At 41.0% G+C, this 27,425-nt stretch overlaps 1 protein-coding gene across 1 annotated transcript; it reads right to left on the reverse strand.

Annotated features, from left to right (window-relative positions):
• Nucleotides 1-340: 340 nt before the first annotated feature.
• Nucleotides 341-27,425, reverse strand: LOC109041148 (uncharacterized). Its single transcript, XM_019057359.2, has 10 exons — nt 27,105-27,425; nt 24,393-24,937; nt 18,379-18,492; nt 9,194-9,288; nt 8,102-8,258; nt 7,218-7,363; nt 5,529-5,640; nt 2,861-3,100; nt 1,430-1,491; nt 341-1,085 (listed from the first exon to the last, which is right to left on the reverse strand). Exons 2-10 carry the CDS (start codon nt 24,856-24,858, stop codon nt 963-965), a joined length of 1,515 nt encoding a protein of 504 aa, XP_018912904.2. The 5' UTR covers nt 24,859-24,937; nt 27,105-27,425; the 3' UTR covers nt 341-962.

A 27,425-nucleotide genomic window follows, 5' to 3' on the forward strand; every position in this document is an offset into this window, starting at 1 on the left:
CAGGGTGATTGAATGAATAATATTCTTTTCGGAAAAAAAAATTGAGATTGTCCTAATATTGATGATCCTCGCAATTTTCTCATGTTAGAATTAAAATTTCATCCTGAGAAAATCTGGTCAACATTTTCTTATATTAATGGTCCTAGAAAATTTATTCCAATTAAATGAAGGTTTTATCTTGATAAAATCGAGGGAACTTGTACTGAAGTATTGATACCGTAGACAAAAGACAATATTCACGTTGGTGCGGTACCAACACATAACGACTTAGGTATTGGTATGGCACGGATGTATGGTCCTCTGAAAATACAGAGCGAAGGAAAAAATACAAATGGATCAATTATAATTGAGAGAGTATTTTATTTGAACTAACAATGAGAAAATGTTTCAGAGACGGGTTTTTTTTTTTTTTTTATTATTATTATTAATTTTCTCGATCACAGAATTCACAGAGCAACTATCATGATGTCATTAATAAAAACTTAATAACTTATCATATCACAAGAAAAAATCAAAGCACGTTTTCTAAAAATGGTGAAGCTCATAATTTTTGGGGTCTTAAAATTAGGCCTTAAAGGCTAATCAAATAAGTAGGCACAAGATGAAAAATAATTAGAAATTAACATAAATTAGAATTACTGAAATATTTACCATCACTAACTAACATCATTCACTTATCAAATATATAGGCACAAGATGAAAAAAATGATACATTAAAATAAGTTGGAATTACTGAAATATTTATCATCAACGAACTGAATACCGAGGAAGCTCTTTACTTCACGTGTTTCAAGTCATGCATAAAATGTTTAAAAATCAATAAAAAGGTACTACAAAAATGCACACATTTTTTAACAAGTGTAAGGGACAGGTAACGTAACAATATAAAAATGGTCTTCGCGGAAAATGTGATTTGAGGAACAAAATGTGCCACCAGAAGGTAGATACTTATTGAGCCAATTTCATTTCGAAACATTTTCATCCGAAACTGAGTTTCTCGGCCTTCTTCGCAAAGTGCCGAGAATATTTCTCATTTCTTGGACCACTGCGGGAGGTTCACCTTCTTTCTTGGGAGTAGTTTGTTTCTAGAATCAGAAAAGAGAGAAAAATATCCACATAAATGTCATGTTAAAAAAGTATTCCATAGCCTTTAATTTCACTGATGTTTTTCACGGTGATGTACGCAAGTCAGAGGAAAAATTGGTCTCTTAAAGTTTCGAGAGACATGATTGTCAAAATATTTTTAAAATCCGAACCATATAAGTACCAATAAAAAAAAAAGAGAGAAAAAAAATCTAGATTTTCGGTTGCATGATTATGAATACAAAAGCATGGAACCAATATAAGTTAATTAATTTTGTAAGTTTTGTTTGAAAGTATGCAACTTCATCATAAAATCCTGTACGATCGATAAAATTGTACAACTTACCTCTGTCGATCTTAAATTAAACTTCCCTCCTTTAATTTCATTGATAAGATCGTCGATTGCAACTGAAACAAAGATAACAGACCATGTTAGAACAATTCTTGAAGCTGAATTATTAATTTCAACATCTGCTCAAGACTAACTGAAAACAAAAATTCTGCAGGTTCTGCAGAACCCAATGCACCTACTGCAGTTATTACTTATAATTAGCATTTAAGTGCGCAAAAATCAGTAACTTTGAACACTTCTAAATAGTCTTAAATTAATTTCCTGTGGTCGAGAATCGTGATACTGAGCAGTACGCAGCTCACGAAAAGAAGCCTGCTACGGCTTTTTTAATGGTTGCTTTCATCATTACACGACAAAGTGTACTGTGCAATTGTGCATGCTGAGACTTTAATCAGCATCATTGAATGTGTTTAAGGGCTATTCAGAAGTATCCATAGTTACCGATTTCAGCCTAATTAGTTCGTACTCCTAGCTGCGGAAGGTGAAGAAATGTCAGCCTAAACGGAGTTGGGGCGTTCCACAGCAGGAAGGCTCGAAGAATGCGGAAGAAGGTTTCATCTCTAGCAAAATGAGGCCGACAGTGTTTTTCTGATGGAACTTTTCTTCCTCGTCTCAAAATCCGTTGTCGGCCTAGCTGGAGCTTCGGCGTTTTAAAGCAGTAAGATTCTATAGATGGCGACAATGCCGAAGAAAACTGTCTCATTCCAAAATGAGACGGATGAAGTATTTACAATGTAATTGAAACCTATTTGCTCCCAAAAACGCTGTCTTAAAGAAGTAGCGTCAAGGGAATATCCATCGGAAACACTGAACATTATGGAGTTAATTGCATCAGATGATCGCCGGAAACGCTCTTTAATTGAGCGAAAGTTATAGGTACAGCGTCAAGTTAATATTTCCGGTGAATATTCATCTGACAGAGACAGTTTATACTTTTGCGCGCAATTAGAGAGTATTTCCGGTGATCAGTTGCTGTAACCGTTAGTGCTGAACATTTCAGGTAAATATTTACTCACGCTGTAGGTATATACTTTCGCGCGCAGTCAGAGAGTATTTCCGGCAAACCACCGGTGTAATCGGAAATGCTGAATACTTCCGCTAAATATTCACTTGATAGACGGAAAGAAAGAAGGAAAGAACTGCCATTAAGCCATTTGTTTTTCAAGCGGTCAATTTTTCTTCTAATTTATATGTGTACCTATCTCAATTTGCGGCGTTGCAGATTTCTTTGGCACATTTTATTTTTTTGGAAGCAAACAGACGAACGTTATTTCTTATGACTTCGATTGATTTTCTTTGACCTGCAATTAGTACCCCGTGGAATTTTGAGCCATGATACTACTTAATTTTTCTTCAAAAAAATAAAACTATAGGGAAACTTTGACAAATCGCTATCGAGATGAGCATTTTGCGATTTTCACTCACTTCCTTGGATAGGTTTGACAGGTTTCTTTTGGATGCCTAGGAGATTCGCCATTTGCAAGACAGCACTTTCATCGCCATTTGAACCTCGATCTGAAGTGGTGCGATTTTGGATCCTTAGCGGGGACATACCAGGAGGAGGGGGCGGAGGTGGTAAAGGGGGTGGAGGGGGAGCCATCAATGGTGGCGGAGGGGGCGGACCCGACGTTTCTAGTTGTTGCTTCTCAGCGGTCAGCTTTTCAACTGAAAAAGAAGAAGCAGAAAATTTAGATTTCCTCCTTAACTCCAAGACAAAAAATACAAGACGGAATCAGTTATATAATCCCGGATTCCAACATTTCCATCCTTACTTGAAACTATTCTATGTGTTCAAGTACCTTCATACGGAGAGTACGCGCCACTGCGCTGCTGCACTAAGGAGGAACGCTGTATGAACGCTCGGAGTTAACAATTTTAAGTAATGGACCAATTTTAAAAAACTTGGGCTCAAAATCTTCCTTAGGATATGCTGAGTTCAACAAAACAAATCGCAACAAAATCGGACCATGCGCGGCTGAACGCGAGCCGTTTGAACGCGCCGAGGTGCACGCCGCTCCCGCCGAATCCGCGGAGATTTGAAGTCCGCAACAAGAAAAGAGCTTCTCTGCCAACGCTTCAGTCGTTCATCACTGACGAAAAATCAAAGAAGTTTTTGTAGAACAAGGTGCTTACCTCACCTCTCCACTTAACCAGCTCGATCCAAGCAGGCCTGAGACTGATTGTGAGACTAAGAGAACAGCTTTTGAATACCGCGCCTGTATAGAAGTCTTTCAACTGGCTGGGGATGAAAGTGTTGAGAGCTTGTTTGACCTCTTCCACTGATTCAAAATGAACTCCCCCGCGTTCAGATACTAGATACGGTAAGAAATGGCAAACAAGACCACCATTTATTCCCCTTTCTATAATCTGAACTCGGGGGAACTCATTTTGAATCAGTGGAAGAGGTCAAACAAGCCGTCAACACTTTCATCCCCAGCCAGTTGAAAGACTTCTACAGGCGCGGTATCCAAAAGCTGTTCTCTTAGTCTCACAATCAGTCTCAGGCCTGCTTGGATCGAGCTGGTTATGTGGAGAGGTGAGGTAAGCACCTTGTTCTACAAAAACTTCTTTGATTTTTCGTCAGTGATGAACGACTGAAGCGTTGGCAGAGAAGCTCTTCTCTTGTTGCGGACTTCAAATCTCCGCGGATTCGGCGGGAGCGGCGTGCACCTCGGCGCGTTCAAACGGCTCGCGTTCAGCCGCACATGGTCCGATTTTGTTGCGATTTGTTTTGTTGAACTCAGCATATCCTAAGGAAGATTTTGAGTCCAAGTTTTTTAAAATTGGTCCATTCCTACCGATTTTAGAGAGGGGGATACTTACTTATTGAACGCCCCTCGTAAATGGAGATAGCCTTCATGCACGCTGGGCGTGTTGATTTCCTTTGACATTTTTGCAGTGGTGAATGCATAGCTGAAATACGCTCCAGCTAGCATTGTATTTAGCAAATGGGTGGTTTTTCTACCAGGATTTAAAATAAACGAGTGGTACGGAATATGACAAAAGAATATGAACTATACAAAACGAAAGTCCGGGTATCGGATCCTGGCTGATTTGAAAACGCCTTCAAATGCGGCGTGATACCTCTTGCATTCCGGAGAGTTCAAATAGTTGTATCATTGCGCCTTAGAAATGCGACGGAAGATTACAATTGAAGTAGCCTTCATGCACGCTGGCCTTTTCGATTTCCGTTAACATTTTTGCAGTCATGAATGCGCTTAAGTGCGCACCAGCTAGAATTGTATTTAGCAAATGGGTGGTTTTTATAGGAGGATTATAATTAAAAACAAGGTGTTAGAAATGAAAACAAAATACTATGAACTTTGCAAAACGATTATTCAGATATCGGAACTTGACTGTTTTGGAAACGCCTTCAAATGCGGCGTGATACCTCACGCATTCCGGAGAGTTCAAATAGTTGTATCATTGCGCCGTAAGAATGTGACGGAAGATTTAAATGGATATAGCCTTCATGCACGCTGGGCGTGTCGACTTCCTTTGACATTTTTGCAGTGGTGAATGCATAGCTGAAGTGCGCTCCAGCTAGAATTGTATGTAGCAAATGGGTGGTTTTTCTACGAGGATTAAAAATAAACGAGTGGTACGGAATATAACAAAATAATATGAACTATGTAAAACGATAATCCGGGTATCGGAACTTGGCTGTTTTGAAAACGCCTTCAAATGCGGCGTGATACCTCACGCATTCCGGAGAGTTCAAATAGTTGTATCATTGCGCCGTATGAATGTGAAGGAAGATACAAATGGAAATATCATTATTTTGAGGATATGCAGTGAATGCTTAGATAGGAATGCCTCGGTGAGGGTGAGGGCTTTATAAATTTTCCGGCAGGGCTTTTTGGAGTCCAAGAATGAATCACATTTGGACTGCATTTTGCAATTTGGAACTATAAATTCTGGCGCGGTTTAAAAACAACATATGTACCATTAGTTTCCCTATGCACGTAAGTGTTTTTTCAGATGAGCCAGAATTTATAGTTCCAAATTGCAGAATGCAGTTCATTTATCGCTGAGCCATCACGTCTTAAATATAGATGACAGGGTTTATTACTAGTTAGGAGGTGGAGCTTACTTTGTTTCTCAGCTATTTCTGCACGCTGGAGGGCACACTCCAGCTCTGTTTCGGCTAGACGTAATTTTTCTTCTAGTTTCTCTAAATTGCCATTTTCTGGTCCAAGACGTTCCTAGAAAAGAAAAGTTGCAGTGAAATTGGAAGATTATTAGTACCTACTGCTGGGTATTAAATGATTTTGCATCCCGATTTACGTGCAGGAATGAGGTATATAATATACCATCGATCAGTGAAAGGTGTTTCGCTAAGTAATTTATGTTAAGAACCCTTCACTCCATTCCGTTCAAATTTAAAACAATCAGCCTAAAGACTGTATCATTTTCGGCGGTTACAAGAAATTTGACAGCCGAAGAAAACTTTCCAACTGATAAGCAAAAACTCAGGGGGGGGGGGGGGGGGGCTTTTGTAAGAAAAGACTCAAAGTTTGAATCCATACCTCCGAATCGAATATAAAAAAAAAAAATTCATAGCGGATAAGGGCCCCTACTGCCATGACAGCCAAGAGAGCAGTAAGTGTAAAAATGAAGTTTTGAGTAAACCGGCTCAGAAGCATCTGACCGGAAAATTTTATTGAAAAAAGCTTCCGTTCTTTCTCAAATTATCTTTAATCGTCCGAAAGACTCCTGGGAATCGTTTGGATGATTAAAAATTGACTGACTTTATTTCAATTTCATAAAAAGGGTATTTTTAATTTTCATGCTAGGTTATATTGTTAGGCAAGACAGTCGTAATTGCTATCTACCTACTGCATTGCGTTTTGGACACACAACAAAGACATTTTCAGATTAGAAATTGGCAGAAGAGCGGCGGCACTTTACTTGTAAGCATTGTTTTCATTGGCTCTCTGGAGGAATATTGTCATTTACTGCTGTTTTGCCTGCGAAACTACGGCTTTTTTTGCGCACTTACGACTTCTTCATATGTCTCGTTTTAATGAAAATAAGATGAATTTTGTTGTTTTAGTGATTTCATATGAGAGATTAGACGAATTTAAGGAAACTCGATTTAGAAAATTCGTCCCTTACTGCTTTCTTCGCTATCATGGCAGCCTAGGCGTCTGCCCCCCCCCCTTCTTGCACAGCAAGATCTGCGGGGTGACCGTTGGGTGCCCCAGTTGCCCCACTGTATGTGGAGAATAATCAGTGGCGTGGCGTGAATTGCGATGTATCGATTGTTATGCCATTTAAACTTATGGAAAAGGATCGATAAACAGGGTGTTCGCAGCGAACACCTAAATAATCGATTCTTTACCATAGATTTAGACGGCATAACAATCGATACATCGCAATTCACGCCACGCCACTGAGAATAATATCCAGAGTGGAGTGCGAATAATACAATTTTTCACGGTTTTTACCAAAACCCAGCTTGAATGGTTTCAAGTACAAGCGGGTTAGTAAATAGTTTTCCAAATAGGTGCCTAACCCGCCGTACATTGCTCCTGTGACCAGGTAAGATAAGATGGTTCGGGCTTGGACTTTTCGAACAGGAAAACTTTCCCCTCGCTGGTATCGCTCCTTCTTCGCCCGTGTTCTTTCTCCCATAGTTTTAAGCAGATTAAAACGTGATATCCAAAATCTATGCTCAGATTCGGATTTTTCGTCAAAAATCAACGTCATTTCAATCATACGTTTGCATAGCATAAAGGAAACATTCCGAATTTTGCTTCCTCGATCGAAAGATACTGACTTTTAATTTTTCCTCCGCTTCGATTCGCGCTGCTCGTTCTTTTTCCAAGTCGATGGATAGTTGAGTAAGTTGCTCTTGAGCTTCAAATTCTTGCAATTTGGCTGCACTCAATTCAGTCTGCAGTTTTGCGATGTCTTTCCTCAGCCCTGCATCAAAAAAACACATTCTTATTTACTGAAGGTGAAAAACGTTTTTGAATCTCTTACTGATTCACTAAGAACCTACTCATACTGTTCACTGGTCCAATATTATTGCAAAAATATAGTTACTTTTGGAAGCACCTTATCAGATGAAAAGTACTAAAAAATTGCAAAACTTTTCCAATAGCTCGTAAGAAAAAATCACTGTGTGCTAAAAGGTGGTCGCGTGGGGCTGAAATTAGGTAAAATAACTCTCAATTACCTAGGTACCCGTAGTTTGGTGCTCGAATTGGAAAAGCTACAATATGAAACAAGGCAATATGAATACCATTACTTTCAGGGCACCTTACAGTAAAAACACGAACAAAACAATTTATTACAGAAATGAAATATTATCTATTTTAAAATGTATCTAATAAGGATGAAAATTGAGTTAACTTCGGTACCTACACCGAGAAAAAAAGATGCTGCAGTAACATCCCGGATGTTACGGTTGTTTAAAAAAATGTGCGACAACTCATGGATGTTGCTATTAACACTCTGGCAGTTAAGGTAGGATCATAGGATCTAAAAGTAACATCCTAGGATGTTACTTTAACAGCCAAAGTGGTAATGACAACATACAAAAGTTGTCGCACATTGTTTTAACATCCAGGATGTTACAGCACCTCTTTTTTTCGATGTGCCGGCAATGAATGTAGAATGGGATAAACTGACAAGCAAGGAGTTAACATGAATACTTACCCTTAATTGTTTCTTCGAGTTCAGCCATTTCATCAGCTTCTGCATCATTATTATCTGTTTCGTCACTTATTGTTTCCATAGTGTCAGGAGCATATTGCATAACTTTCTCCAAATAAATTGTGCTCCTACGTTTGAGCTCACGATTTTGTTTATACCACTGAAACAAAAGAAGGGTAAGAGGTCTTCTTACGGGTGTTTCACAAGAGGGGGGGGGGGGAGCACAGAGTCGGTCGGAATACCTTACGTAATACTCGAATAACCCTTAAATTCGGAAAAATTCAATTTTTGTGGAGACTTTAACGCAGAATAGAACAAGGAGTTATGATATCAATGGTAAAATAGGTATTTAAACTCAATCAATATTAGGCCTGGAGTTTAAAAAGCTCCTTAAAAATTTGTTCTTTTTAAATGTGTTCAAATGTGTATCCTATACAAACCGAACTCTTTATACCCAAGGCACTCCCTAAAATATTCCAAGTCCGACGGACGTAAGAGATTTTGCATCAACCTATTTGATTTTCCAAAGCTTACCAGAGTTTGACCAATAGTACATTGTCATGGTAGGCTTTCAGGAGATCCGCACATGAATTATATTGAGCTCCTGGGGTACGGATTTTTTTTTCTCAGTAACCTGGACAATAACAAAAGGGTGATAGGTCATAGTCCTATGGATGCGTTCATAAATTACGTAACGCTCTAGGGAGAGGGAGGAGGGTCAGTGCCAGCGTTATGTAACCCTCTCTACTGGTAAAAAATGCACCAAGTTCCGAACGTATCATCATAATTTCTTTGGCATTATTTGTTTTACCAATCTCAAAAATACTTCAAATTTTACCTACTCGTATATTCAACAGCTTTCTCCACAATTTTTGGGTTTCTAAAGAAGGAGGTCCGCCTTGTGTTACGTATTTATTAAGGGAGATCCAAGGTTAGCGTTATCCATACAAAGCGTTATGAGGGGGGTAAAAAATGTCGAAAAAATGTATGCGTCTCGTAATTTATAAACGCTCCCCTACCTGTGGACTGATTATTGACATTTATGGACAGACATTTAAGACACACCTCTACATCTAGAGGAAATTGCATGCGTACCTGATGAGCTTTCTCCATTGCTTTTTGCATGGCTCCAAGTTCCATGTCATACTGAAGTTTAAGTTGATCATATTCTTTGTATACACCTTCAGACACTGAAATTTGAAAGAAAAGCAAGAAGGTTAAAATGCTACATTTCATGATTTTCGATGGCACTTATGTATTGTTCTTATTTTTAGGAACCATGCTAGTTAGCAGACATTTTGAACGATTGAATGATTGACAGTGTGATTTTCTCTGTAAAACATTATCTACAGGACGTTTCATTTAAATGGTTCTGAGAGCGGTGACACGCAGCCATTAAGAAGCCAGGGGGACCCCGCCCCCCTTGAATTTTAAATAGTATCACACGGCACCCCCAGAAAAATAGGACTTTGCAAGAAACCCTGAATTCATTTACTACAAAGAAAAATGAGACAACAAATGAAAAAGTAAGAGAAAAATTAAATTGCTAAATGGTTTTTTGCGTGTTCGGTACCGATATATTTCAATACACTCTTGTTGTAACACACCTTTCCATAGCTACTGCAGCAAAATTTTTGTTTTGCTATTTTGCGATTTCAAGGGCCGGCAAATGTTTGAATACTTTTAAGTAATGCATATCTCGGAAAATTGACAGTGTCGCGGTAAGAATCAGTAATTGTTAATGGTGGATTGTCAAACCATCGGCCCAATAATCAACGCTGTAATTGAGTTAAGATGGAAGAGAAACAATAAAAGCTTCAATTGGTATTGCATGCGTTGGATACTGAACAAATTTCATTATAACGCCCAGATGCAACTATTTGAACTCCATGGATGTCCACGTTGCATACGAACGTAATTGAAGGCGTTTTGACTTTAGTCACTAACTGCCTCACCAGCGGCGCTCGAGGAAAACACTGAACGCGCTTGTGCCCTATCGCAAGTGGACAGATCTCAAATTTCGCCCGCAAAATTTAGTGTAAGCAACCCGGCCCATCGCAGAGTTAAAATAGTTACATTATGGGTCTGAACCCTACTGGGATATTCTTCCATTGCTCTTTGCATTGTTTTAAGTTGAAAAAGCGTTTCGTTATCGAAGATGTTGAAAAAAGGCTCAAATTTTATCGCTTAGATTTTTAGGCTGTATATAACTATACTTAATCGTTTTCAGTTCATTCACCTGAACCGCGAACTCATAGAAGTGCTTATTAGACAGAACATGCAAACTTGCAGTACGAATGTGGAATTTGGATGTTTGAAAATTGATTTCGCTTGAAAAGCGTCAAAACTTTATCTGAGCCGTGGGAAGGAAGGAATAAAACAGAACTCTTCAATTTTTTGTCTTTTTTTGTTTTGTTTTCTATTTTGAAAAAGCACCTTCGTGTGAATGCAATTGTACTTATTGAAATAGCGTTTCTTCTAGCGGTGCCGATTTATTTCGATACTATTTCATGCTACTCTAAGCGGTTTTTTTCATTGAGTTAGGTCAGTCTTACGTATAATTCGTAATTTTTGATCAAAATATTTCTTTGAGATTTTCTATGAAAATTTAGCGTGGATGGAGAAAATTTCAAGAACATTCAAAGATAAGTGTTTGTTATCTTACGTGTATGTATAAAAATAAATAAATAAATAAATAAAACAGATCGGAGACTTGCAACGTCACAATCGGAGTAACGCATTTTTCGAATACGGTAACAGCAGACTGCAATTTTAAGTAGCTGCACTGCACAACGGACATTTTCGTACGAGGCCGGACCAACCTATGACCCGCCTCAATGTATACTACATATCCCGGAAATGTTATAACGCATGGCAGCCAACATCTGAGCTCAGATTTGGATTCCTCGTTGAAATTCAGTGAGAAACCACGTATCATACGTCTGAATTGGACGAGGGAGGGATATGCACCGGTTCCTGTACATCCAAGTGGGTGGTCACTGGGTCAGGAGTGATGAAAACAGATAACAGACATCAGTTCTCGGAAACGAAATCAAATGCTCCAGTCCCTGGCGCTTCAGCAAATTCCTCATCAGCGATTGCGGCGCGGCACAAAGGATTTGAGGTAGCGCTAGACAGTGTGGCGACAGGTGCCACGCGATGGGCATTCGATGAGTCGTGCGGGAGGGGAGGGAAGCTCGGCGCGACTTGTGGTTCACTGTTGTGCCACCAGATAGCGATCATCGTCGGATATTATACGCAAGTGCATAATTTTAGCTTTTCTTTTTGCTACTTTTTCTACTCTACACTCTCATTACACGTTACAACTATATTCTACTCTTCCTGGCTCAACCATAAAATCACGTATCTGCATAGAGGAAATTGAAGTGGGGGGGGGGGGACATTCAAGGAAAATAAGGAGCGGAATATAAATAGACAGATCAAGAGGAAGAACAGATTGAAGACGGGAAAGAAGAAAAAAAGGAGCAGAAGAAGAGAAAGACGAAAATAAGGAGAGGAAAAAGAGAGTGAGGAAAGGGAAATAAAATTGAGTAAAATGAGAAGAGAAGGGAGAGAAGAGGAAGAGGAAGAGGAGGAGAAAAGAAGAAGAAGAAGAAGAAGAAGAAGAAGAAGAAGGGTCAAAAATGCAGGTAAATTTTTAGTAGTCCATTTTTCTCTGGTTTCTTCTTGTAGTAGGATGATTAAAAAGCACGGGTAGCACGTATAAAGAAGATCGTATATTATGGTACCACTATTTAAACTCTTGAGAGCGCATATAGCCTACCCTCTTAAATGAAGGAAAATTAATTGCAGGAAGCTGCATCGAAACGAAATTTCCGGTCCGCTTTCCTAATACGTCGGCCCGTCCGGTGTCCTCAGGACAACGAGGAAGGTGTGCGAATCACTCGTGGATTACTATGCCGACTAAATTCAATGATCGATAGCTGACGCGACGCGACTTGCTGCTCCACAACAGTATCCGGATCCGATTTGATGATATATCCATCGAAAATTAATACATTTGGCTCACTATTGGCGTCCCCTGCAGCTTCCACCAAGAGAATACATATTTGGAGAGTAGATAAATAATAGATAGATAATAGATAGAGGATAAATAATTAGCGAATAAATGTTTCTTCACTTGGTCCATCCTTACAGGTGGAGAGGTTGAGAGAATCCGCGACACGGTCCAATCAGCGTCCATCAAAACTACCACCTGCCACCTGTTTACCTGCCACTCTTTCTGCTCTCCTAATACTCGTGCGATGAGTTTCAATATGCAAGCATCTTCGAATCCGCACCGATGAGTGGTTGCTCGAACGCGGAATATCTGCTAGTTTTAAGAAGGAACAAATTCTTCGCGTTTCATTCATTCTAATTTTTTTTTGTTGTAATCTTTAATTAGAATATTTACAAAAAGTTATGAACAGTAGAATGATCTATTTTATTCTCTTGTTATTTTCAATGCCTCTGGTTTAATTCCTATGGATTTTTGATCGCCAGCGACTGCAAACAAGCTCTCGTACATGCGGTAAATTCCGTAAATTTGAGGATTATAGTGATTTAAATTATCCAAATTGGCGTGTGATTGAAAATTCATAGTTGGGCGTAAAGACTAACATTATAAGATGCGATTATCTACTGGATTACATTTTGCAATAAGGAACCACTATCTCTGGCTCTTCCATAAAAACACATATCTTTATAGGAAACCAATGGCATCTATGTTGTTTCTGGAATGGGCCAGAAATAGTGGTTCCTTATTGCAAAATGTAATCCAACTGAACTTCATTTTATACATTACCGCAGTCCAATTGAAATGTTAGTCTTTACGACTAACTGGGCACTATACGCGAATTTACGCGATCGAATTTCACCGTTGAATGATTTTCGACGATTGTGCATTTTTTTAAAATGACATTTGACTCCTTCGTTGGTCTCGCCGGAGACCGTCGAAATCCATCAATTTGAAATTTCGAATTCACCTCGGGACTTGAATTCGATTTTTGAATTGATGCAATCGATGCCAGAAACTTCATCCTTCACCAGAATTTTTCTGCCTCATTTCTTTCTGTTTTTGTGTTTTGTCAATTAAGTCTGGTGTTTTTGCAATTTGCCATGTTTTAGTGTTCCGTATTTTCTTAATTTCTTCTTAATTTCATTAAAAAAAAAAAGAAAAAAAGTCTGAACTCTGATTGGCTCCTGCTAAGTATCACCGATCACCGGCATCGCTCTGCTCTGATCAATTCGTTTGTTTAACGATATTCGATCGCGAAAATTAGCTTTATATTCCCAATTTTTATTTGTTCTTTCGTGTCTCCGGCTCCAAAAATTGGAATATTGAGATCATTCATATAGAGCAGCATCCTCACAATGATATGTACAATTTGCAAACGATGATTTTAATCAGTGGTGACGGGTGTCGGGTGGGAGATGGGCGGTCCCCCTTTGGAGTCATGAGGAGCAGGGAACTGGGGTGTAGGTAAATTAAAATCGAGCTCGAGTAAGTTCCGCCAGCCTCTCAGTGATGTCGAATTTGACAGGACTTGTTTGGGGCTTGCATGCCTATCCTTGCATTTGCGTGCTCAACTGACAACACTAAATTGTGCAAAATTTAATTTACCACAATTTCACGGGCTTCAGTTGAATTTTAAAAAAAAAAAATTCCTCATAGTCCATTTAGTCATGATGAGAAGTGTCTTAGGGTGAGATCTGATTGACGCTCCGCAGCCCGTGACAAGATATACAATAAAAAAACAGTTTAAAAAGCAGTAACAAGGCTAAAATTGCACGAATAAAACTAAAACGGTTCAGCTGAAAACTCAGCCTTCCTCAGTTGGATAAAATACTAAACAGAAAAATGGTAACAATCTAAAAATAGTACCTGGTTGTACCTTTCAAAAAGCGAGAATGTTGTCATGAAAGAAAGTTTGATAACACAGTCAACAAGAAACACAGCAAACGAGCATCGGTGAAACCAATCCAGCGCTTAAAGTTTCAGCCGATAGATAGCGACACCAACCAAGCGCGTACCCGGGTGAACAGTACACAAAATTGCAAATAGGCCGCGCTACTCCTGATTTCGGAAGAACTTGTGGTAGAGAGCACTGATTGTGAGTCAACTCACGTCCGCGCGGGAATTACAAACAGATTCACCATGCTTCAAAACAATCATTTTCTGCACCAACCTTGGAAATAGCTTCCCTTCCCGACACTGGAAAAAAAACACATTGGGAGTCCAGACTTTTGAAAACATTGACAAGTAAAAATACTCTGATTGAGAATCAGATTTAAGCTTAAATCAAAAGGAAATCTGCTCAAATTGAGAGGCTTGGTTCTTAATTTAAGCAAAAATCCGATTGAATCAAGAGTATTTTTTCTTGTCGATGTTTTTTTTTTACAGTCTGGACTCTAGATACAATGTGTTTTTTTTCCAGTGGACGTAAAATTTCAACCCGGTTAAAATTGAACTGGTGACCGTGCTCTCTTTGATGATTTTTGAGAGCTGTCAACTCTCCACCGTCATTCTTGCGACACACGCTTGCGCAGAAAGTGTTTAGTTTGTCCAATGTAAGACACATCGCAATTGAAGCATGTAATTTTATACACCAACCCCGACTCTTGTAAAACCGGGGATTTAGCTTTTAAGCGGGGCATCAAGAACTGAAGAGTGTTATATCGGGAATTACCACCTGGAACCTGAACAATTTTAGAATTGACTATGCAAAACGATAATCCGAGTATCGGAACTTGTCTATTTTGAAAACGCCTTCAAATGCGGCAATTCAAATTTTGGGTGGTTTTTATAGGAGGATTATAATTAAAAACAAGTTGTTAAAAATGAAAACAAAATACTATGAACCATGCAAAACGATTATTCAGATATCGGAACTTGACTGTTATGGAAACGCCTTCAAATGCGGCGTGATACCTCACGCATTCCGGAGAGTTCAAATAGTTGTATCATTGCGCCGTATGAATGCGACGGAAGATTTAAATGGAAATAGCCTTCATGCAGGCTCGCCACATCCCTTTCTCGGGCCCTGGTACCAGTTTTAAGGTCCGGGCCCCAAGCACGGAGCGGGGGGTCAGAGGGGCATCCCCCGAGAAATTTTAGAAGCTTCCATAAAGAATTTTTCCATCAATTTCTGCGGAATAATTATGTTTTTTTTTTTTCTACTTTCAGCACAAAATACTTGCGAATTGTTGCATTCAAAACATTTGGAGAATTTTTATTTTTATTTTTTTTTTGGTGGGGGGGCTTATGATAATATAGTCAGTTCTAAGAGGGCCAGGCCCCCCTGGACTCCCCCTTTGTTTGTCTATGGCAAGGGAGTTGAGCCATGAGCCATTGAAGTCGAGGATGGAGCCTCTTAGCATCTGACGGCGGAAGAAATTGAAACGCAGTTACTAAAAATATATCCCTCTGTACTGAAAATCTTGAAAATAGATAGAAAGTTTCCAAGAAGTATACTTCTATGAAAATTTAAGAAGAATTCTACAGTGCCCCAGCGTGTCTCTGAAAATCTATTCACCATTTGCGAAATTTTTAGGGTAAATTTTTCATTTTTTCTTACGAAACAAGGGTTGCATGTGAATTCGTAGTGGTTTTTCACGGGTAACACGGGCGCCCTCCGGGGCCCGGGCCCCGGTACCAGGAACCCAGTATCCCCCCCCCCCCCCCCCCCCTTGTGGCGGGCCTGATGATAGCTCGACAAAACTAAAACGTTACTGGTGTGGTCCAATCGACGGTGAAACTACCACGTATCTCGTTTGCGGTTTTTATAAATCTCCCTATCTTTTTCCTATTTTTAAAAGAATACAAATAAGTCGACAGTGTAAGTCTGCAACCACTTTCTCGGTTTTTGTCGTTGCAGGCTCTCTGTCATACTTTATTTTTTGAATAAAAAACTTCTCAACGGGGATTTTCCAAAACTGCCGTGATTTTTCTCCCCTGTGCAAAAAAAAAAAAAAAAAAAAAAAAAAAAAAAATCCCGCGGAAACTTCAAGTAATGGTGTCGATTTGTTCTCCTTAAAAAATAAAATAGGAGCGGAGATTTTCAAGCGCCTCAAACGAGATACGTGTTCGCGGACTTACACCGTCGAAATATCATTCCTTGAAGTTTTCACGGAGTTTTTCTCGGCACAGAGAATAAAAAAATTCGGAAGTTTTCACATACCCACGTTGAGTAGTTTTCTTCATAAATAATAAAGTATGAAAAGTAGTCTGCAACGTCTCAAACCGAGATACGTGGTCCGGAAGTTTCGCAGTCGATATGTAGTGAGATGGATATACTAGCACATCACGGAGTTGGATCACGGCATTGTTGTGGTAGTCTACGATGACGTTAGAGCGCGTAAGTCATTGCTCTGGCAGTGTTTACGCTATGTTTGCGGTTCTGACGCTTGCTTGCACTCGCCTTCAGCAAGAACGTATGTATATAAACACAGCATTGCTCTAATAGAGTCGCGATCATCGCCAGCTCAATCAGGCTCCTCTCCTGTTCTAGTGAGGTCTGATCCGACGAGGTATATCGATCAAGAAACCGACAAGCTATCGCCGCGTTCACTTACCTACACTGCCCTGCTAAGGAAGAACGCCGTATGAACCTTCAGGCGTTGCCAAATTTCCTTCGGTAAATCATCAATTTTTGTGAAAATTTGTAAAGATTTTTCCTTCAATTTTTCCGATTATTTTGTTCTCGATTCCAACTACACGGAAAAAACGAGTTTAGGGCTGGTACCTGCACCGAAGGTCCCAGCCCTAACCGGGTAGGTAAAATTGCTTCACCTCCACCGCCATAGGGCAGGCCCGAGCGCGCGTAGAGCCCAAATCTACCTACTTCAGGGTTCAGCCCTACCTGTAAGAGCTGCACCCTGTCCAGGTAGGGCTGGGCCTTAACCCCGCAGGGCCTGCCCCTGTGGCGGTGGAGATGAAGCAATTCTAGGGCCCAGCCCTAATCTCGTTTTTTCAGTGTAAAGTTCCTGAAAATTTCAAGGAGAAATATTCATGACTTCCTTCAAAAATAAATATTTTCTAAGAGGAAATTTGGCAACTCTCGAATGTTCATGCGGCGTTCTTCCATAGCACGGCAGTGCAGACATTAGTCGCATAATCTGCGGAAGATTTCTGCCGTGATAGCGAGGAGAGCAGTAAGTGCATTTCTGTATGAGCCAGGGTTAGCACATGATTTATTGATTTTATCAATTTTATGTGTCTTGGGGTTCATCCCAGCATGCTCTTACTGCTCTCTTTGCTATCACGGCAGACCTCACAGATATAGGACACGATGAAAAAATGGAGGGTAGTATGGTACGAAGCAAAAATGGTGCCGATGGTTTCGTTCACGATTAACGCTACAACTCTTTAATGTTTGTCTTAATTTTAGGTTCGAATGGCCGCTTGATGCGTTTGATGAGAAGCCACTTTAAGTGGTAGTATTATATAAGTAGAAGTGAAGTGCAACTGAGGGGCTTGGAGGACAAGGCGCATAAGTGCGGTTTTTGCTATTTCGAGAAATGCGTGTTTGAAGTTTCGAAATTACAAGGATCCTTATGGCGGAAAGAAAGTTCAAACTGACTTTTTGATGCTTAAAAACTAGAATTTGGGAACGAATTTTTCACAGAATATGCGTTAAGAGTTTTATTTGAACTTATTAACATATCAATTTTTTTAAAAAACTGCACTTATGCGCTTTATCCTCCAAGCCCCTCAACTCATCAGCAATGCCCATTTTTTGCGTTTCTGCTAAAATGAGCAGAAGAATTAACGAGAATCTCAGGAATCCCCCTCCCCCTCATACACTACCTAATTGAAAAACAAGTGAACTTTTAATGTAAATCCCAAACTGTAACTGATTGTGAATAGGAGTTTGAATTCAAAAAGTGAGATCTGTGACGGATATCTGCCTTGATGGAATATTAGATCAAATATGCGGAAAAGAGCAATTAAGAGAGTAATTTTTCTTTAAATCGAAAGTTGCAACCTCCATTTCTTATTACTTTCTCAAAAATAAATCCTTGGTTTTTTTTTCAAACTGATATCAATACGCAACTTTTTACACGCATTAAAATTTGATTCACTAAGAAAAAGGCTGTCGCTCGGAATATCCCGCTTAATAACCTCGTGATTAGTATAGAAGGCCAGATCCCCCTAGACAAATGCTCCGGCTACGTTTTTTGAGCACGGAGCAAACTTAAACCTTGAGGTAAATAATTTAAACTATATATAACAGAAAAAAAGGAATGAACTGTGCATAAATAGGTATAGATATACTTACGTTTTGTGAGTTGAGCGAGTTGATCCTCCTTTCGCAACAATTCATTTTGCGTTGATTTGTACTGCTCTTGTAACTGTTTGAATTTCTTTTCTAAACTATCGTAATCCGGCTTAGCTGAAATACAGAGGAAACTTTGCAAATTATAAGTGAAAAAGAAGAAGAAGAAAAAAAAATACACAAGAATAAAGACCTCGTTCCATGAGGTTGGAATCGCTTGCATTAATCATGCTCCTATAATTTTGCAAAAATTCATCTTATCGATTCCGATAACATAGAGGGTTATTCAAAAGTCACGTACCACTGGTCATGAGGGGGGTGGTCATTTGAAATTTTTGAGGTACCCCCCGCCCTCCCCCCTCCAAGGGGATAAAAAACTGGAAAGTACCTAAAAAAGTTTCCCCTTCGATATGAGGAAACACGTCTTAAACCGCTAATCGATATCATAATTAGAACTGAAGTTATGGCCAGTGGTGCGTGACTTTTGAATAATCCTGTATCGACCGTAAAAGTCCGCAACCACATTTGGTGGTTTTGATTTTGCTGGAAAAATGGGGTGCAGAAGATGCCTTTTATCCGCTATCCATATATTTTAGACAAAAAACTCAGGAATTTACCTAAAAACGTATACCTAGAGCGAAAAACACGGATCTCGGGGTTATGATACTAATGACACACATCTTGTGCCACCGCGCAGTATTGACTTAACTCGCGCTCTCTCGAGAAAAATCGTAAAAAAGAAAAGTATTTTGGTCCATCTACAGTCTCTTTAGCTGAGAATAAGAGGAGCAACCGCACAACTCCGTCCAAAAAATGGAAGGCAAACCAGCATAGGTCTTTTTTTTCATACGTACTGATATGCGTGGGCAAATTTCCTAATATGGATATTGCCTAACGACTGTCAAAACTCAGTTAGCCAATCTTGCTTTAAAAAAAGGTAACTGGAATCATGTCTGTAACGGTTGAATGGGAAGGGTATATAATCTTTTGCTCTCAATGTAGCATGCGTGCGAATTTGAAGGTGACTGATTACTCGGGAGGTTCCCGGAAGAAGATTTTGACAATGATAATACTTTTGGAGGTGCCTGTCTCTTTTTCATCCATTCAGTTTCGTGCCGGTGCAATAATGGATTGTGAGTTTTTTTATGGCATCCATTAATCCACATTATTCGCAACGTACGATGTTCCATCCAGCTATGGGACCAACTGAGTCTTCTATGAAGCAAATTAAGGTAGGTATACAGTCCTCTTAAACTCTAGTTTGAATCTTCATTCAGTCATAATCGGTCAAAAATACTTTTGAAACATTAATTCTCAAATCAAACCAGGTATCTGGAATTTGTTTGAGATTTTAGTTCCAAGCACACGTGTCTCGGGTTTTCGGTAATTTCTCCTGGCAGACGGGAACATCAGGCATTCAAAATGCTAATATATTCTTATGAAGCATCTTATCCATGCCATCTTCAAGAATTATTTCCCTTCTATCTTCAAAGATGAGGAATGTAGACAGTTTTTTTCGCCCTCCTCGGGGTTTTTCGAGATACGTGGTTTCTATTTAAACTTAAATGTAAAACTTTAGTCTAGAATGTAAAATTAATGCATAAAAAGAAAAGAAATATTAAAAAAGAAGAAAAAGATAGAAAAAGAAAATTACGATGAGGAAAATAGAAAAAATAAGGAAAAAGAATGAAGACTAAGGAAGGAGATAATGAAAATTAAAAATGGCAGAATTAAGAAAGGAGGAGAAGAGAAGAGAAGAGAAAGAAATGAGAAATAAGTGGGGGTCGTATGGCATCATCGTAAAATTGCACGCGTACTCGGAACAAGAACAAAAACTAGCTTTTAATTACCAAACGAGGAAAGTTTCCATTAACGAAATGCCAGTACGCCTTCAATTTTAGCATAGGCAACACAAGCTCTCATGTGGTCGAATAGTTGTATCATCGTGAAATGGCACACTCTCGGGACGTACATAAACTCGAGATTTTAACCAAATGAGAGGAGACCACTTTAAGGCCGTTTCAGTTTGCCTCGACCAGATTCTAAACCCCTGAACCATAACTTCCTAACGAGCCTTAAACTAAAGACTTGCGGCTGAAATTGGTAAAAAAACCACAAAAATTCGCTGGTTGTCCTCAGGTTATACAGATTGTTGTTCTCCGTACAAGTATCATTCAGGTGGGGAAAACAAAATAATGAAAGCTCACAGCTCGATTATGATTCTTCATAAGAAATGCCATGATTTGCATAAAATGGTTATAAATCTCTCGCGAGTTTTTTTTAGTACACGCATTAGGTTTGGACAGGGGCGGACTGGCCCTAAATTAAGTATGGGGCGGGCCCCTAGGGGGTCCGGGGGCCCTCCCCCGGAAAATTTTGAAAATTAGGCCCTTTTAGAATGAATTTTACGCTATTTTAGACCCTATTCTTTAATATTATTTTTGAAACATTATCCAAAAAGAGACCAGAAGCCCAACGTTACGTAACTCTTTTTTGCCGTAAGACCTTTTTTTTCCCTGTTAATTTAAAAAACTGACCAAAATAGGGGGGAGGGGCGAGGCTTGTGTTACGTATTTATTTATTTTTTTGAGGGGGGGGATGGTTCGAGCTTGCGTTACGATGCGTTACGGAGGGGGGATGGGGGTAAAAAAATCGGAAAAACTGCGTTACGTATTACATGGACAGCCCCCATTATGGATTTCGCTAAAGGGGGAAAAATCGCCGAAGGCCCCTACGAAATCCCTTGAGGAAGGTAGGAAAGGTTCCCTACTAGGGGCCTCCAAAGTTCAAAATTGCATAGAAATGCGCCCTCGAGGCCTCTCTGAATCAGTACCAAAGGGCCCCCGGCAAAAAGGACCCTTTTGTCGAATCGGCGAGAAAGAGCCCGGTGCCTTGAAGGTCCTTAGAGGCGGTATAAAACCGCATCAAGGCCTCTTCAAATCGGCAATAAATGGTCCCTTGGAAACGGCAAAAAAGGACTCCTTCGAATCAGATAAAGGGGCTCTTTAAGGTCCTTAGAAGCGGCAAAAAAAAAGGCTCCATCGAGTCTTCTTCGAATCGGCAATAAATGAGTCCTTCAGGGCTCTTCCGAAATGACAAAAAAGGACCCCTTTGGACTTATTCGAATCAGAAAAAAGGGCTCTCAAAATGCAACGCCCTTAGATACGGCATAAAAAAGCTCCTTCAGGGCGCTCTCCGAATCGGCAATAAAGTGTCCTGTCCTCTCAGGAGTCTCGGGGCCCTTTCTCGAGGACGAACCGAAAAAGCCCTCGGGCGCTTCTTCGAAACGGCGAAATACGGCCCTTCAAATGGGCCAAAAGAGGCCCCCCCGGGGCCCATTTTGGCCGATGAAAGTGGGGCGATCGCCCCATCGCCACCCCGGCCAGTCCGTCCCTGGGTTTGGAGTTGTAAAGAAAAAACAGTTCGGAGCCCTTTTTTGAAATTCGCCCTCGGTTTCAGCTGTCGTTTTGAAAACATGCTATTTGACCATTTTCTACGGCGGATGGAATTTTTTGGTAAACTTTTTCTCCTGTCTTATTAGGATTCTGAAGACCCCGCATACAGAGAGAAACGTTTGCGCTGATTCGCCCGAGATAAAATGCAAGATTTTCTTGACTCTTCCTCAAAACTTCATGTTTTAGGACTTACTGATCAACGATACGTGAGCTCGGCGTGGTGACTCATGACTCACGCTCTCCAGTCAGTGCCCGATCAGTGAGTGAGTCACCGCGTTGGCAAACTTATATTCCGCACGTTTCCGGGGCCTGGTCAATGTCAGGTACTTGAACGCCACCGTGTGAAAATTCACCCTCAATCGCGGATCACTCGTGTTTGCGCAAGTTCGGCCGGATAAATATTGGAATAAGACCAACAATGAGCTTCCTTATCTTGTTTTCTTGAAACATAAGTATTAATATTTTTACGGCAGCCTCAACTATCACTTCTCCGCGCAAAAGTTCAATTTTTCACTTGGAAAACTTTGATCTGTGTCAGAAATTAAACTTAGGGACAAGACAGTTACCAAACGCGCCACGTTTTAGCCACTCAAGCGACGAGAACTATAACAGGAGGAACCTATACATCACTTTCGGGAATCACTGCCGAATTTCGTATCCTGATAAGGGAAAATGATATCAAGCGCATTTTGATCGCAATTCAGTTTCCTCAATTTAGGTATCAGATTCCTCAGATTCTTTTACACGTACAATTATTCGATTTTTTAATACTTAAACCTTTAAACATTTAAGCGAACTGTTAAAGTTGTCGACGATGCGTATCAAATACGAGCATTATGCCCTCAGGGAAAAAGTAACGACAAGTGTCGTGTCTATTGAGAAACAGCATGACATCCCAGTCAGCACGTAGAGGATAAAATTACGGAGGCTCTCCCTGGAAATTTTCGTAGAGCCTCTCTTGGATGCATTTTAAGGCTTTATTCTCACGCGCGAAATTTGGCCGTGTGCAAACGTATTTGACTCCACCAAATAATCCTCGAAAAAATCTCAAAATTGTTCCATTTGCCTACCGTTGATCGTCGAGTCCTAAAACATGAAGTTTTAAGGAATAGTCAAGTACACCTCGCATTTTATCTCGAACATATCCAAATCTCAGCCGAAACGCTTCGAAACACAAAAAACCCGATCCATCGCGTTTTGTGGATAGAAAAAAAGCCATGAGGATGTATATGGGCATGGGCACCTTTACTCGGAGGCTGCCTCTGGTGTCTAGTCTCCTTTGGAAAAAGGAGCGCCATCTGGTGGTACCAATTCACGGTCGACTATCGAGGCGATTGATAGTATCTCTGTAGGAGCTTTCGGAGTTGTGCGGCGCGGCGGTGCTGAGCTGGACGCGGATAATGGCCCGCGAAGAAAGAAAAGCTCAACTTCCGGCCGCGCGGGTCACGGCTCGAGTTTGACGGGAGCTTTGTGCTTCGTCAATGGCAAAATTATCGGTGTAACCCTCACACGAGCATCGACGATCTTCGTGTGCAATCCGCCAGCTCTGTGTACTTGAGATTACAATCGGAGCGATTTAAAAGCCAAGCAAACTATGTTGCCGCTCCAAACTCGTGAAAAAATACAGTCAATTCTTACTCGGTCGAATTACGCGGTTAAGTCTAAAGCCCGCTTAGGTCGAAAATTGCTCATTGTTAGAGCCCTAGACACCGCCACAGGGGGCTGCACAGTGGACCGAATCAGTAGGAGAGGTCGGACAAAATTTGGAAACTTGTAACTCCGTTTATACAAAACTTTGAGGTTCTAAAAGTGGTTCCACTGGTTTCCTCGTAAAATTTTCTCCTATGAGCACCCCTTGAACTTTAAAATATGACAAAATAAACATCATTTGCAGTATTAGTCGCAAATTTCATGTCCGACCTTACTAACTGACTCGATCCACTGTCGGCCGTCCCTAAATTACGTAACGCACTTTTTCGGCATTTTTGACCACCACCCCACCCCTCCGCACAGGTAACGCTTTTGCGACGTAGGTCCCTATCTTTTAACACGTAAAAACAAAATAGCGTAACGCTCTCCTCGACCCCCCTCCCCTAGAGCGTTACGTAATTTATTAGAGACGGCCCATCGGAATGTGAAAGAACTACGATTAAAACGAATTCGAGACTTCTATCGGGGAGGAAAAGCTGCTTTAGCAGAAGAAAATTTTCGGGAAACCCGATAAAAATTTGACCGTACCGGACATGAAAACAGGAGAATGGAGCAGTTTAAACAGAGAGAAGCGAAAACGCAGCGCAACACAGGCTCATACCCCCCCTCCCCCACCCCCCACTAGAGCGTCACATAATTGGATTAAATTTTGCAATAAGGAACCACTATCTGTGGCTTTTCCATAAAAATGCATATCTGCATCGGGAAACCAATGGTACATATGTTGTTTCTAAAATGAGCTAGGCATAGTGGTTCCTCATTGCAAAATGTAATCCAATTCATGAACGCTCCCTGAAACCCTCGCTACGGCCCTGCTGAAAGGTTATAGACAATTGAAGAGGTTGCACTTACATCTGTGATTTTCCGTAGGCAGGAATTTCCTTCTCGTATGGGCCCCCTCGTCGGTGGCGGAGCATTTCTCGGGGGGATCCGTGGGAGGTCGCTCGGGACTGGGTCGGAGCTTGAGCGATGACGGAGGGCCAGACGCGGCGGCCGAGATCGGGGTAGCGTTGCCGTTGAGCAGATGGTCGCTCGAGAGTCGCGTCGTGAACCTCGAGACTGGGATCTGCGTTTTCGTCGGGCTCCCTGCCCCTCCCCCTCCCGCCGCGGCTCCGTTGGGGACGTGGTTCTCGATGTGGTTGACGGTGGTGCTGGGTGCCCTGTTCGACGACGGGAATTTGAGGTTGGCGTTGTTGTGCGACGGTGGCAGAGTGCTCCGGAGCTGAGCGCGGTGCTGGTTCAGGAAGCTCGTCCCGGGGGAGGCCAGCGGGGCTCCTGCTCCCTTGCTGAACTGCGCTTTCAGGTTCTGGACGCTCATTTCGGACGGGAACTACGACTCCAGGTGAAACATTGCCTGATGCTTGGGTTCCTCGTGGTTGTGCCGCCGCTGATAGAACCTGCGACAAAAAGTAGGAGGAAATCCTATTAGTGCCCTGCGCAGCCCTTCAGACATAGGCGGATCTAGACACCTCGAACGAAGGTTGAATTTTTGGAGCATCTGATACCTACGAGGGGCTTGGAAGACAAGACGCATAAGTGCAGTTTCTGCTATTTCGAGAAGTGCGTGTTTGAAGTTTCGAATTATATGGAGCCTTATGGCGGAAAGAAAGTTCAAACTGACTTTTTGATGCTTAGAAATTGGAATTGGGGAGCGAATTTTGCACAGAATATGCATTAAACATAGTTTTACTTGAAATGATTAATACCTCAATTTTTTCAAAAATTGCACGAATGCGATTTGTCCTTCAAGCCCCTCATTCGCAGTTTGAGTCAATTTCGTCATGAATAATTATCAAATGTGGCTTACATTTCCATCCTCTTTTCTATTTTCCTAGTTTCTTTCTCCCTTCTTTTTTTCTTCCTCCTTTTTCTTCGAGTGAAAGGGAGGGGGAGGAACTTACGCTCTTACTCCCACTCCCCCCCCTCCTGAATCCGCCTTTACCTTCAAAGGGTATATCGACGGGGAAACTACCAAACCACTTATCTCGGTTTGCGACGTTGTATGCAGACTTCCTTATACTTGGCTTTTAAATGGACAGCTAGGCACTCAACGACCATTCTTAAAAAGTTCTGTAAATTTTTCTCTCTGTGCGAAGCTGATTCCGAGAAAACTTCAAGGTGGGTTGATTTTTTCTCCTTTAAAAGAATATAACAGAAACGACGATTTTTAAACCCCTTAAACGAGATACGTAGTTTGGGTACGTAGTTGGACTAGTATAGTTTGGAGATAAGTAGTGCTCAAGCTCTGTAGTGAGATATCAGCTTTATGCTGAATTTTACGCTCGTTGGCTAAAAAACTCCAAAATACCGATTTTTCATTGTATAAAATATGCACGTGGATCGAGTTTATCTGCGAAGAGCACAAAGGGTGCGTTCATCGCGAGAGGATCCAGAATAATCGCTTATGCGTTGATGATCCTAGGGATTTTATCGCCGATAATTTGGAAAAAAAATCGTAACTCAGAATTTAATTATACCACGACTTTTCCATTGAAAATGCTTCTTAGGTAGAGTCAGGGTAAATTTTAAGAAAGGAGGAGCATCATAGAGATATGAATAGGATATCCAAATATAAGGCATTTTTTCGACAATTTTTCATCAAACTACCCCTTAACCCCCTTCCATCACTCTACTTTAACCATCTATACTTGGGTGGAACTAGGAACTTTAAGTGAGGTCCAAGGGGAGCACTATAAAAATCCCCCCATCAAGCGGGATCTGCAGGATTCCCCCAGCTTCAAACAAGCATACTAGGGATTTTCCCAACTTTAAGGGGAACGGGGGGCACCCCAGGAAAATTTAAAGAAGTTGAGTGGTTTTGGGAGCAATTTTGAGCTGTGACTATTTCAAATGCTTACAGGGCCTTAAAAAGCATCATATCTTTGCTATCTCTAAGACTTATTTCCCTCTAACTTCAGGGATGAAGAGTGTAAGCCAGTTTCCTGGTTCTCCTGAAAAAAAAAAAAAAAAATGAATTTTCCGAGATACGTGGTTCGCGACGTTGCAGATTTCCAATCATACTATATTTTTTAAATGGAAAGCTACTCAACTGTAATTCTTGGAATCTGTCCGGAAAAACTTTTGTGAAGACGTCTAGGAATGATGGCGATTAGCGTTTCGTCAAAGCAATAAAGTGAGAGGGGAGATTTTGCAACACCGCAAACGAGTTAGGTGTTTTGGAAGTTACACAGTTGCGTCGCGTCGCGTCGTCGCCCCACCTTGTCCAGCGTAGCGAGAACCAGACAAAGGTCTTACAATTAGCGACGTTGCCTGCGCGTGCAAAAAAATACCACGGTCCAACTGCACTGGTATGGCGTAGAGGACCCACCGTTACGCATTTTATAAACGGTCTCATCGATATTCAAGGACTTTTCCGAGCGTCACGAACCTTATAGGTAATATTATTATCAGCTACGCAGTAGAGTCAGGATTTAAAACTCTTTGGGGGAGAAGACATGGTTTCATGAAAAATTCCGTCAGAATTATTGCCCTGTTGCTTTCCTCGCAACCCTGCACTTCAGAATAAACTGATAATGTATACGTGATAGAATCACATCTCCGTACCTTTCAGTCGGTAGCATTCCCAAAACACCGCAGCAAATCGTTCAGCCCACACGGATGAAATAATTCACCCGATCGCACTGCACCATCCACCAAAACACCACGAACGATTCTGCTCGACCGAATAACGGCTGGCTCAAACTCGCACTGAACCACTAAAAAATTCCGCAGGGTTTAATGGTGGGCGAGAATGCCACCGCTCTGACTCACACTCACGGATGACAGGTTAAGCGCACTATGTGTTGTTTCCGGCGTAAAAACAAGCGATGAACTGCCACGGGTTCGCGGCTCACTGCTTCCAGCTGATTCTAGAGAGCGAGAGTT

Source organism: Bemisia tabaci, chromosome 1 (assembly GCF_918797505.1).
Source record: "Bemisia tabaci chromosome 1, PGI_BMITA_v3".
Taxonomy (NCBI): Eukaryota; Metazoa; Arthropoda; class Insecta; order Hemiptera; family Aleyrodidae; genus Bemisia; species Bemisia tabaci.

Coding starts and splice junctions, on each gene's coding strand:
- LOC109041148 (XM_019057359.2), bottom strand. CDS start 24,858: ATGAGCGTCCAGAACCTGAAAGCGCAGTTCAGCAAGGGAGCAGGAGCC. Junction 8,259..9,193: donor CAATGGAGAAAGCTCATCAG/GTACGCATGCAA, acceptor CTTTTGTTTCAG/TGGTATAAACAAAATCGTGA. Junction 5,641..7,217: donor AAGCGGAGGAAAAATTAAAA/GTCAGTATCTTT, acceptor TTTCTTTTCTAG/GAACGTCTTGGACCAGAAAA.